Source organism: Scyliorhinus canicula, chromosome 16 (assembly GCF_902713615.1).
Source record: "Scyliorhinus canicula chromosome 16, sScyCan1.1, whole genome shotgun sequence".
Taxonomy (NCBI): domain Eukaryota; kingdom Metazoa; phylum Chordata; class Chondrichthyes; order Carcharhiniformes; family Scyliorhinidae; genus Scyliorhinus; species Scyliorhinus canicula.
Window position 1 is genome coordinate 29,699,622 of NC_052161.1, and position 13,298 is coordinate 29,712,919.

The window sequence follows — 13,298 nt, forward strand, 5'->3', positions numbered from 1 at the left end:
CCTTTTTGATTATTTTCTGCACTTGTTTCTGGCTTTTTCAGGTTCGATGCACCTGAACCTCAAAGTCTCTTTGTACATCCACTGTACATCACTTATTCCCATTAAGAAAGTACTCTGCTCTATATCCTATTTTTGGTCCAAAATGGATAACCTTACACTTGCTTTGAATTCCATCTGCCACAATTTTGCCAATTCACTGAGTTTGCTTGATTTTGCCACACATCCTGAAATGTAGCCTAATATGACCTTGAAAAGCTTGCTCACACATGTTGGACTAAATTAATTCACAGGGGACCTCACAATGGCACCTGTACGCTTTTGAGTTTAAAAAAATATATGCAAACCACCATGTATCTAATTCGTCTTTTATAATGTATAGTACTGTGAAGCTGCAAGTTCCCCAACAATGCCATAGTCTGTTAGTCAAATATGGTCAGAAGTCCAACACACAGTCTATTTGCATTCTTTGTAAAGAAAACTGGGGAATAAATCTTAGGTTAATGAATAAGAGTGTTGGGAACTTTAACTGTTGAGATATGAGCGATTGGAACAAAACCCAAATGATTCTCTGCCAACTGTCGAGTCCACTCAGGATCGTCTAATTGCTCACCCTGTCTAAGGTGTTTAAAAATAATTGAACATTGCTTCCTTTTAATGCCACAAAACATGCTCTAAAAATAGCCTTGTACATGTAAGACTTCAGAAAGATTCTACAACCATTTTCCACATAATTTTAACTCATTTCACCCATTGTTTTATTTAACACTTCCTCGGGCAAGTGACAACTTCTCTTGACAGTCACGATAAAATATAACATGTTGTCTGCTTAATGAGTCATCATGGGAGTGTTATGTATCTTAACAAATGTACTAGTTCAATTACCTCATTTCGACATGAATATAAGGTTAGGAACCAAGGTTCAATGTTATTAACAGTGGAGTCATTTTAGAGCTGTTTGTATTGAGGGTGGGGTGGTACCAATTTTTTAAAATTTGAAATGGCCAGAAGCCAACTGATCAATTTTATAATGAGAAACACTTTTGGTAGAGGTTAATTTCGGTTTCAATGTGAGGACTTTTTTAATAGCTGAATGGAAGGGATTGACTATGCATTTTCCACCCTCTGCCCTATCACAAGTTCCCAGAGGATACGGTAGAATTGTGATTGATACCCAGGGGAGATTTTAAATCCAGCCATGTTAATTTGAATTCAACTCAAAGGAAAATCTGAAATTTAAAGTAATAAAAGTGACAGTGAAGCTGTCAAATTGTCGGAAAAAACATAACTGCTTCCCAAGTCCTTGGGGGAACAATATGCCGTCTTTACTCCATCTTGTCTGTGGTTTGTGTCCCATAACAGCATAGCTGACTCTTAATTGCTCTCTACAGTGACCTTGCAAACCATTCCATTGCCAGGAAAATTAGCAATGGCCAGTCAAGTGGTGGCCTGGCCAATGGCCCCCAGATTCCAAGGGTGATTTTTAAAATACAAATCATGGCTAACAAAAACTGCACTACAGACGAATTCAGTGTTTTTTTTTTGCAAAAGTTTTCTTTTTCTCCTCAAATCTTTTAAATTTATTTTTTGAATTTTTCCAATTGAGGGGCAATTTGGCGTGGCCAATCCACCTAGCCTGCACACCTTTGGGTTGTGAGGACGAAACCCACGCAGACATGGGGACAATGTGCAAACTCCACATGGACGGTGACCTGGGGCCAGGATCGAATCCGGTTCCTCGGTGCCGGTAGGCAGTCGTGCTAACCACTGTGCTACCGTGCTATTTGACGAAGGCAATCTTAAAGATGTTTTAGAAATGGGGAGAATTATTCTGATGGAGATATTTGGGTGAATGAGGGACCGTCGCAGTTTACTTGATGAGAATGGTTTGACATTTCACTTGGGTGGGCAGATGGGGGTCGGCGGAGGTGGAATTCATTTCAGTGACCCAAATAGGACCAGCACATGTTTTCCATTTCTACCACAGCAGATGTTTATCACGGGTCCTGTGCTGCTGTTGTTAATAGCCTTAATTGCACAATTAAAGCTCTGGCTATCTTTGCACTATGGGTCCCCCAGGAGGCCATGTTCGGGGTGTCGGACCAGCCAGGGTTTGAAACTGGTGCGGAGGCAGATATCATAGCCTTCGCCTCGTTGATCGCCCGAAGGCGGATCCTGCTGGGATGGAGAGCAGCCTCTCCACCCTGTGCCCTGGTGTGGCGGGGGGACCTGTTGGGATACTTGACCCTTGAGAAGGTTAAGTTCGAACTGAGGGGAAGCTTGGAGGGGTTCGTTCCACAAGTCATGGGCACTATTTTTATGCACTTTCAAGAACTGGATAACATCGAACATTAGTTGGGTGGGGGAAGATGGGTGGGAGGGTTATGGTAGGGGGGCTGTGTATATTAAGGATAGTAAGAAGTCTTACAACACCAGGTTAAAGTCCAACAGGTTTGTTTCAGACACGAGCTTTCGGAGCGCAGCTCCTTCCTCAGGAGGGAGGAAGGAGCTCCTGAGGAAGGAGCCGCGCTCCGAAAGCTCGTGTTTGAAACAAACCTGTTGGACTTTAACCTGGTGTTGTAAGACTTCTTACTGTGCCCACCCCAGTCCAACGCCGGCATCTCCACATCATGGCTATATTAAGGATGACTATGGGTAATCCCCGATTTCTTTTTGTCATTTGTTTATGTGAACATGCGGGCTGATGTTTGGTGGGAGGATGGGATCGTTGTTATTATGGGGTTTGACATATTTGTTGTTGATTATTGTTTGTTGTTGGTGGGTGTAAATGCGGGAGAAAATGTGAAAAAGGAGGAGAATAAAAAATATTTTTAAAAGTCTGTTCGGTGAAGTAGTTTCACATCCCATCAATAATCTGATTGAATAGATATTTAATCACTTTGCTGCCTCCACAACTCCATATATGTTCATTGTGGGGGGTCTAAACAAAAGCATGGATATTTGACAGGATTGAACAACCGTGAATAGTTTTGAGAATTTTGGTATGGCAGGCTTTGTGAGCTTCCCCCCCCCCCGCCAAATCCTGAATGGGAGCCACAGTCCTGTGCTTGTATATTGGTTACAGACCAGGTAGTTGGTCAGTGCTTACCAGGTATCATGACACAGCTATAGCATCCAGTCCTCTGGTTCATTACCATGATGTATTTTGTGAGCTCCTGCACAAATAAGACTGCAAGATTGAAAACCAAAGTCCTAGACTATATTCCAGTCATACAATTTAACCTCTTTCTGATTCTGTACTATTACATCCACCTATAAACAGTTCGACTTCATTTGCTTAAAGCTTGCAACTTCTCTCTCCTGGACTGGAGTTGGAATTTCTCATCATTTTAGGCTTCTTGCCGAAATTGTTCATAAACAAAATGAAAAGTACCAATGCTGCCCGTTGGATATTGCAATTAGGCCTGTGCACAGTCTGGGAGGGGGTGGTCGAAACTGAAGATTCAATTTGCTTCTCATTTATTCATTCAAACTGAATTGCAGTGAATTTGCAAATATTCCTCAGCATTTTCATAGCTTGGGAGGGAATAATTCATATGAAGGTTTCCATTGGATGCATGTTCACATTATGATATATATATTTTATTAATTTATGGGCAATGCTGGTTAGGCCAGCATTTATTGTCCATCCCTAGTTGCCCTTCAGCAGGTGGTGGTAAGTTGCCTTCTAGGACTGCTCGGGTCCTTCAGGTGTAGGTACACCCACTGCTGTTAGGGAGGGAATTCCAGGATTTTGTCCCAACGACAGCGAAGGAACGGCGATTATATTTCCAAGTCAGTATGGTTAGTGACTTGGAGGGGAACCTTCAAGTGGTGGTGTTCCCAGGTATCTGCTGCTCTTGTCCTTCTAGATAGTAATCGTTGTGGGTTTGGAAAGGGTTGTCGAAGGAACATTGGTGAGTTACTACAGTGCATCTTGTAGATAGTGCACAAGGCTGCCACTGTTCGTCGGTGGTGGAGGGTTTGAATGTTTGTGGAAGGAGAAGCAGTCAAGCGGGCTGCTTTGTCCTGGATGATGTTGAGCTTGAGTGTTGTTGGAGCTGTGATCATCTAGGCAAGGGGAGAGTATTCCCTTACAGTCCTGACTTGTGCCTTGTTGATGGTGGACAGGCTCTGGGGGGTCAGAAGGTGAATTACTCGCCATAAGATTCCGAGCCTTTGGTAGCCCAGGTAGCCTCAGTATTAATGTAGCTAGTCCAGTTCAGTTTCTGATCTATGGTAACCATCAGGATGTCAATTATGGGGCATTCAGCGATGGTAATGCTATTGAATGTCAAGGGGCAATGGTTAGATCCTTTCTTGTAGGCAGAGGTCATTGCCTGGCACTTGTGTGGTGCGAATGTAACTTACCACAAGTCAGCTCTAGCCCAGATATTGTCCAGGTCTCGCTGCATTTGGAAATGGACTGTTTCAGTATCTGAGGAGTCGCAAATGGTGCTGAACATTGTGCAGTCATCCGCAAAATTTTCCACTTCTGACCTTATGGTGAAAGGCAGATTTGCGGAGCGATTCAATTGGCTGAGGATGAATAAATTGTTATGAGATTTGAGGTTGAACATTCGAGGTCGGCTTTGGATTAGATTGTTGGGTTTTGGCATTAACTTGTCACTTTTAGATGTATTAGAAGCAGAATGGAAGAAACGGGGATGCTCTTTGCCAGTTATTCGTTTACAGGGCTGCACTGAATCACTTCAGCATGACAGATAGAAGTGGTAGTGTTCTGACAAGACATTCAGATTAAACTGATTCACAAGAGCCTTGGAAAGTGTCAGAACGGACAAAGGTGATGATTTTTACTCTTAATTTTCTTTAGCTGTGCAAGAAGCATCATTTTGGTATCAACAAGACTGAGAAGATTACCCAGTCTCCAGATGACTCCAAGTTTTTGCTCAAGACATTGAGTCAGATGAAATGCAATGTGGCTGCTCCAGTCAAGAAGAAGGTGAGTGTTTGTGTTTCATTGATGCCTTTCGATTAATTGGCCTGGCAACCTGCCACATCGCAGCGCTGTTTTTTCAAATTAATTATTGGGGCCCCTCGCACAATGAATGATAGGATATCTCGGTTAGGAAACCGTGCATTATGTATTGGATCACTGTGGCCTTGTTTGAATATTAATCAATGGTTAGAAAATGCCTTTATGTGCAGTAACTGGTAACCGCACAGCGATATGTTTTAGAGCTAATTTTCAAACTGGTGTCTCCAATTTTCTAAATGTTTACATTGGGGAAGAATGTTACATTTTGGCGGGAATGGCTGTCACTTATCCTTGGCATTAACCTGCTTTGTCAGTCAGGCATTTTCATGAAGCAAAAAGATGATTAAACGGTACAAGTTGACAGCCATTTCTTCCTGGCAGAACATCTTTGTTTTGCAGTTTGTGTCCCCAACTTTGATTTAATGGCTGAGTTTAAACTTTTTTAAAGTAGGAAATTAGTTGTGCCGCATGGACAAGCTGGGCCAAAGGGCCTGTTTCCATGCTGTAAACATCTATGACTCTAGTTTATTTGGATTCAAATTGTATCTGTTTTGAAATAAGGTAGTGTTTTAATTTGTGTTTAATAGATTTTGTGAATCATTGTACAGGTTGAGCATCCCTTATCTGAAATTCCGAAAGTCGATAGTTCCGAAATCCGCACTTATCTTTTGAGCGCCGATGTGGCGTCGTGGAGTGGGAAATCCCATGAGGCTCTGGGAAAGTTCCAGGGCAATGCGCAGTTGCCAACTCACCGCACATGCACATCATCACATTATATTCCAGAATCTGAAAAATTCCAAAGTCTGATAGACACTTGGCCCCAAGCATTTCAGATGAGGAATGCTCAACCTTTTATTAATATTGCAGGATTGATTCCACGCAGCGGTGGAGCCAGGAGCTACTATTGCAGGAATTAATTTGAGGCTGCAAGCACGGGAGTGCATTTGGGATCAATCTTGGCAGTTCTATTTTAGACTGTAACTGGCGCTTCCACTTGTCATGTGAATTGCTGATTTTGGCTCTGCTGTCGGAGGGGAAAGCTGAGCAGAGATTGATGGCTCCCTGCAGGGGCAGGGCAAAAACTGGAGAAGGATCCACACCTGAGTCCTTGACAGCGCCTCTTTTAAATAATGAGACTGCGCGAGTGAATTATCTTCCTGGCCACTGACCTCCGTAAATTGGCCAAGTATTTCTCACTATTGCAGGGAACACTACATTCTGCTGAAGCACATGGTGTTCATGATTATAAAAATGGCAAAGACCCTTCTGTAAAGCTAGTTGATGAGCATTAATTAACAGAATCCCTGCAATGTTTTAACCTCCCTTCACCTGAATCAAGTAATCAACCATTGTGAAAGATTGCTTTAAGGATGGGACCTTATTTTAAAACAAAAGGATATGAGTGCGATGTTGTGTAAAATATTTAAATGAAGCCTGAAAAGTGCATTCATGTTTTGAGGAAACAGGAGCTCATTGAAAACGACGCTTGATGGGGGGGGGGGGGGGGGTGTTGGCGGGGAGAAATTCCATGTATGTTACAAGTTTATCAACTGCGGCTTAGTTCTGGTTTAAGTTCCACTCGAGGGCTTGGGAGCACAAAAATCGAGGCTGACAGGTAGTGAAGGAGTGCAGTTGGGTGAAATGTTTTTTAAAATAAATTTAAAGTACCCAATTCTTGTATTCCAATTAAGGGGCAATTTAGTGTGGCCCATCCACCTGCCCAATACATCTTTTTGGGTTGTGGGGGTGAGGACCCAAGCAAACACTGGGAGAATGTGCAAACTCCACACGGACTGTTGGATGAAATGTTAAACCCGAGACTCCCATCTGCCAGTCTGGGTGGGTGTACAAGTTTCCATGAAGCTATCTTGAAGAGCAGGGGAGTTTCCCCTGGTGTCCTTACCAATAAGTATCCTTCAGTCCATACCGCAAAAGTGGGTATCTGATCATAATCACATTCCTGTTTTGTGGGAGCTTGCTGTGCTCGAATTGGCTGCTGTTTTTTTTTCTACGCAGATCAGTGACTAATCTTCTGTACGTGGCTGTAAAGTGCTTTGAGATGTCCGGTGTTTCTCAGTAATGCAAGTCTTTCTTTTTCTTAATCACCGAAGTGCACAGTTACACAGACATGGGTAAACTACAATGACTGAATCATTACATGTGCTGGCTAAGGATTTAAAATAGAGCTGTGGCATTCTATTCTTAGTATCAGCAAAGGAGCCTTGGGCAGGCAGCAGAGTTTTGTGATGCAAATTTATGGAGATGGATTCTGGCGATGAATGAACTGCTCCGAATCGCTTGACTGCTCCCCAATGGGAGCAATGAAAATATTTCCCATTGAACCTACAGCTTCAGTTTGAAATTGTGATTTGACCTCCAAGGTGATAGACACTGTTAGCTCCTGAGGCACACAGCTCTTGAACCCCTGTGGTCAGGGACTACATCAATGTAATTTTCAGGCTGGCAGTCAGCGTTTTTGTTGGCTTCTGCCACATCACTCGGTTTGGTCTTTGCATCCGTTGGCAAATTTGAAGGTCGTGCTGGTGTCTCGTGGTCTGGCCACACAACGTTTCAACTCTTCCCTCTGTCTAATGTCACGGTGCAATGTGGTGACACCAGCATTCTTGCGGACAGGCTGAGCAGACCGCCACCGTCACTTTGTTTCTCTTTTCCTATCAATCATAAACGGGCAGTGCAATTTATTGGCACACTTTGCATTGCTCTCCCGTGACCCACACTGGTTGACGGAAGGTGTAAGTGGTCGAGGCTGTCAATGTGGTACGCACGGGTATTGATGAAGGATGAAAGGTTAATTTGAAACTTGGAGCTGATTCCTACTACTTGAACTGCTAAATCTGACTATTCACCTGTGTGAGTCTGTGTATGCCAATAACAAACATTGGGGTAGATCTGGATGTAGCAATATTGGGGTGGGAGTGGAGATTGCAATGGGAGAGAGGCTCCAGGTGTGTGTAACATTTAGCCTGGTATAAAAGCCTTGGACGTGGCACCATTTTAGCACCTGATAATAAGCACTTGTAAATACAAGTTGTGGTCCCTCGTTTACTGAATAACTGTACTCTAAATTCTGCAAGTGTATTTGACATAGAGTCTTAAATGCTTCGTTATGAATGCTGTGCTGTTTTCAGATATTTTAAAGTTTACTTTGTCCTAATCGACTCTCTTTCTAAGAAATGTATTCTCATTTATTTCGGTGATGTTAGCAATTTATAGTCACAGATTTATAACCTGGGTAGTAATGCACAAATGGACACACCACGATGGTGCTTTCTGCCTGTTGCATTGCATAAACTGATCCTTAACCTGCTGCTTAATCCAATAATAACATTGCTTTGTTTCCATTCTTCTTGGCTATTACCATAATTTTTTTGTGGGATGTGGGCATCACTGGTGAGGATTATTGGGAGGATAATGTCATTTATTGTCCATCCCTAATTGCCCTGGAGAAGGTGATGAATTGCTGCAATCCACAGTGCTGTTGAAGAAAGAATTTCAGGATTTTGACCCAGTGACTGAAATCACGGTGGCGAATTTCCGTTGTCGGGATGTGTGACCCTGGGAGGTGAACTCTCGGGTGGTCTTATTTCCCTGTGCCTGCTACCTTTGTTCATTGACGTGATAGAGGTCGCAAGTTTAGCAGGTTCTGAATGTATCTTGTGTATGGTGTACACTGCTGCCACTGTGTGGTATGTGGTACACACTGGATTGGGTTGGATTGGATTTGTTTATTGTCACATGTACCGAGGTACAGTGAAAAGTATTTTTCTGCGAGCAGCTCAACAGATCATTAAGTACATGGGAAGAAAAGGAAATAAAACAGAATACATAATAGGGCAACACAAGGTATACACAATGTAACTACATAAGCACCGGCATCGGATGAAGCATACAGGGTGTAGTGTTAATGAGGTCAGTCCATAAGAGGGTCATTTAGAAGTCTGGTAACAGCGGGGAAGAAGCTGTTTTTGAGTCTGTTTATGCGTGTTCTCAGACTTCTGTATTTCCTGCCCGATGGAAGAAGTTGGAAGAGTGAGTAAGCCAGGTGGGAGGGGTCTTTGATTATGCTGCCCGCTTTCCCCAGGCAGCGGGAGGTGTAGATGGAATCAATGGATGGGAGGCAGGTTTGTGTGATGGACTGGGCGGTGTTCACGACTCTCTGAAATTTCTTGCGGTCCTGGGCCGAGCAGTTGCCATACCAGGCTGTGATGCAGCCCGATAGGATGCTTTCTATGGTACATCTGTAAAAGTTGGTAAGGGTTAATGTGGACATGCCGAATTTCCTTAGTTTCCTGAGAAAGTATGGCACTGTTGTGCTTTCTTGGTGGTAGCGTCAATGTGGGTGGACCGGGACAGATTTTTGGAGATGTGGACCCCTAGGAATTTAAAACTGCAAACCATCTCCACCTTGGCCCCATTGATGCTGACAGGGGTGTGTACAGTACTTTGCTTCCTGAAGTCAATGACCAACTCTTTAATTTTGCTGGCATTGAGGGAGAGATTGTTGTCACTGCACCACTCCACTAGGTTCTCTATCTCCCTCCTGTATTCTGACTCGTCGTTATTCGAGATCCGGCCCACTCTGGTCGTATCGTCAGCAAACTTGTAGATGGAGTTCGAACCAAATTTTGTCACGCAGTCGTGTGTGTACAGGGAGTAGAGTAGGGGGCTAAGTACGCAGCCTTACAAGCCCCTGGTATTGAGGACTATTGTGTTGTTGTTGTTCATTCTTATTGATTGTGGTTTGTTGGTCAGAAAATCGAGGATCCAGTTGCAGAGTGGGGAGCCAAGGCCTAGGTTTTGGAGCTTTGATATGAGCTTGGCTGGGATTATGGTGTTGAAGGCGGAGCTGTAGTTAATAAATAGTAAGCTGATGTTGGAGTCCTTGTGTAGTTTCTTCCTTTTGTTTGTTTAAATGCCCACTGCCGTTCACAACTGTGGCAGGATGGCAGGGCGTTGATCTGAGCAGTTGATTGTGCAGTGGTCCTTCCTACCAATATTTCAATGGACTGATGCATTTGCAACAGGCCACGGTCAAGTAATAATCTTTATTGTCACAAGTAGGCTTACATTAACACTGCAATGAGGTTATTGTGAAAAGCCCCTAGTCGCCACACTCTAGCGTCTGTTCGGGTACATGGGGAGAATTCAGAATGTCCAATTCACCTAACAAGCACGTCTTTTGTTGGAGGAATACAGGACACTGGGAGAACATGCAGACTCTGCACAGACAGTGACCCAAGCCGGGAATTGAACCTGGGATGCTGGGGCTGTGAAGCAACAGTGCTACCCACTGTGCTACCGTGCTGCCCCATTGGTTTTTGCTTCTTGTTAGTTTATTCACCACCTTGTGCATGCCCAGTCTTGTAAATGGATCATTCTGAACTTGGTGACGTGGTACTACCAAATCATTTGTGATGGGGCATTGTACCTTGTCACCATTAGTGCTTCTTCCATCTAGCACTCGTTTCTTTGCCATTTAATCCTGTAGAGAGGGGCTTTGCACTCCTTTCTCTGCCTGAAGATAAAAACACCCTCCCAGTTACAAAATAGTTGAACGTTGCAGATCAGGAAAGTCCCAGGTTCAGCTGCAGGGTCTGTGCTGGCTTTTACCAGGGTGGATTAGGGAAGTTAAAATTGGCCTCGATTCCAACTGAGGTCATCAATAATCAATTGGAAACTCCTGGCAGAGGAAGTGGTGACCTGGTGAGGGTAAAATGGGATCTGTGATAATAGTGTGCTGTTTCAAAAGCTTGCCCCACTTGACGAGGAATTGAAGAAACAGGAGTAATTTGAAGCATCAAGAGTTGAAGTCGGTCTCTTCAGAGGCAAAAACAGTTCAGAAAAGTCACGTTGGGCAGTCATTTAACATTTTTATCTGGAAGTCAAGTGAAACCCATCCAGCAATGTTATTGCTTGGCTCATAGATAAATGGAATAAGTTTTGGGAAGTGCAGAACTGATTAATAGGGAGTACAGCACAGAACTACCATAATTTGATGTAAACTAGCAGTCTGACTGCAGCAAAAATAATGACTGAAGTGCAAGTGAGGAATTTCATTCCCATAGTCTGTATCATCTTATGATATGGGTTCAAGGCTAGTTAAGAGACCGAGCAGAAGGATTTTTATATTTAATTTCGCTGTTGTTATTGACGCTGTGTATAAAGGTATTCTGAGCATAGATTTCTTATTTTGACCTGTAATGCAAAAAAAAAATCATTTTCTATTGACGTATGCAGCAGTGATTCTGGAGAAATTAAAATGGCGGACTTCTGATGGTCTGGTAGGGAAGTGAGTCTTCCAGTGCTTTGGCTAACCACTAAATAAACTTCCCTCTTGGATACCACTTTATCCAAGTTCTAAAGCAAAGCTAGTCAGGAATGTATGCTTGAAATATTATAAGCTTAATTGTGTGACTGATACTACAATCTATATTTATAAAGCATCTTTTGTGTAGAACATCCCAGGGGACTTCCCAGCAGCAGTATGAAACAAAGTATAACACACAGCCACATGAGGAGACATTGGATCAGATGACCAAAAGCTTGGATGTCAAAGTCATCTCGAAGACATCTCAGCCCTGAAGAGCTCCCCTGCTTCACCTGGAAATAACCTTATCCTCACCAGATGAGTCCCCAGTGTACAAGCGCTGTGGTTTTCAAACTCTCAAGTATGTCATGGCAATGCTCAAATGACATTGACTATGATAGGTAGGCCATGTTGTTAGAATGGATAATAGTCGCCAACCAAGAGATCAACTGTGTGGGGAGCTTGACCGTGCCGGTAGACACACAAAAACTATGCTGCGTGGATTCATAGCAAGTGTGACGCACTGCATGCCAGGTTGATTCCGATAGCGGGGTGCTGTTGGCACATGACTGAGGTACTTAGTGCCAAAGTCTCCACGCGGAGCATAGAAATTTGAAGAACTGTGGCTCCAGATTGTCACAGACCAGTTGCGTCATCAGAAAGAGCAGGCAACAGTAATCTCAACATCAAGTGGTCAGCTACAGTGCCCCTTCCCCTGCAGCCAACAGCACCTTGCTGGAATTGGACTGCTTTCCCACCTGAAGATCACAAGCTAAGTAGTGGATGTGAATCATCGGCAGTGGTGCCAAGCCAGAGTGATTTTATGCAAATATATTTTGAGGGAAAATCTGTTGAGAACGGATGCACTAATTAGGTTGCACAACACCGCTCGTGTACTGTTTTGAAAGGATGCTAATTATTCAATGGAGACTGACGTCTGACAGATTAATCGAACCTTGGGAAGGAGCCAGCCATTTGAGTACCAGGTTTCATCTAGGCCATACGCTAAATTCTGTATGCCACCCGTTACAATTTCTGAAGGATCTGTATCCTTGATTCACTTGTTAATGGGAGCGGATGAAAAACCTAAAGTTAAATAAATGGGTTATCTTGATCCCACTGGGCCGCCCGGCTTTTGTGGGGGGGGGGGGGGGGGGGGGGGGGGAAGAGAGAGAGAGAGGGGGTTTCATTGGAGCCTTTCACGTGCAGGCTGGGCTGGTCACGCTTGTTCGCTGTACTATAGCTTGTGTATGATGGTGTTGTTGAACTCGATGCTCCATTTCCACATGCAAGATGTAACCATATCGATGGCTGCGCAGGTTTCATTTTTATTAGCAGCATTTGTAAAATGCCAAAGTAGGTGCGATTTAATTGTTTGATTTCAAAAAATAACGCAGACTACTCCAGTTAATTTACTATTGCATATCTGCAACCTTATTTTTCCATCATGCAGAAGAGGAGATCACAGAACAATCTATTTCTCTCGGGCAAATACACGATCATGGGCTGATTCTCCCATCCCCCAGCCATGTGTTTGTTAGCGCCCCATTCGCTGGTGGCACGGTTCTCTGTTCTCTTCATTGTCAATTGGATTTCCCATTGAAGACACGCCACACTGCTGGGAAACATGTGGGCGGGGGTGCGGTGCCAGCTGGACCTGAGAGTGCCACCACCAGCGAACACCCTGAGAATTCTGCACCAGGTCTTTGTGTTCAACGGTTAACTCCAGGATTGGAGCTTGTTTTGATTTAAGTTTCGGTTTGCGGGGAAGGAGAGTGAGTGGTCCTTCGATTTGGGCATGAACATTGCATTGTTTAAACCTGGAAACTTGACCATAATTTGAGTGCTAGTTTCAGCCAGATTTACAGCTTGTGGGTTTAAGTACACCATTGTTGAATGTTCATTGGCTCAGTAGCAGTGGAGGCCGGACCATTGTGCACACTTGTTTCAAAAGTGCGAAATGTACCTGAAACG

At 43.7% G+C, this 13,298-nt stretch overlaps 1 protein-coding gene across 3 annotated transcripts in view; it reads left to right on the plus strand.

The window, feature by feature from the left end:
* The window catches only part of inpp5f (inositol polyphosphate-5-phosphatase F), a 260,938-nt gene that overhangs the window by 179,768 nt on the left and 67,872 nt on the right, over positions 1 to 13,298 (plus strand). For all 3 annotated transcript variants that reach the window (XM_038821339.1, XM_038821340.1, XM_038821338.1), the window contains one exon: positions 4,832 to 4,960. In XM_038821339.1, the coding sequence (XP_038677267.1) occupies positions 4,832 to 4,960 (129 nt within the window). The remainder of the gene's footprint in view (positions 1 to 4,831; positions 4,961 to 13,298) is intronic.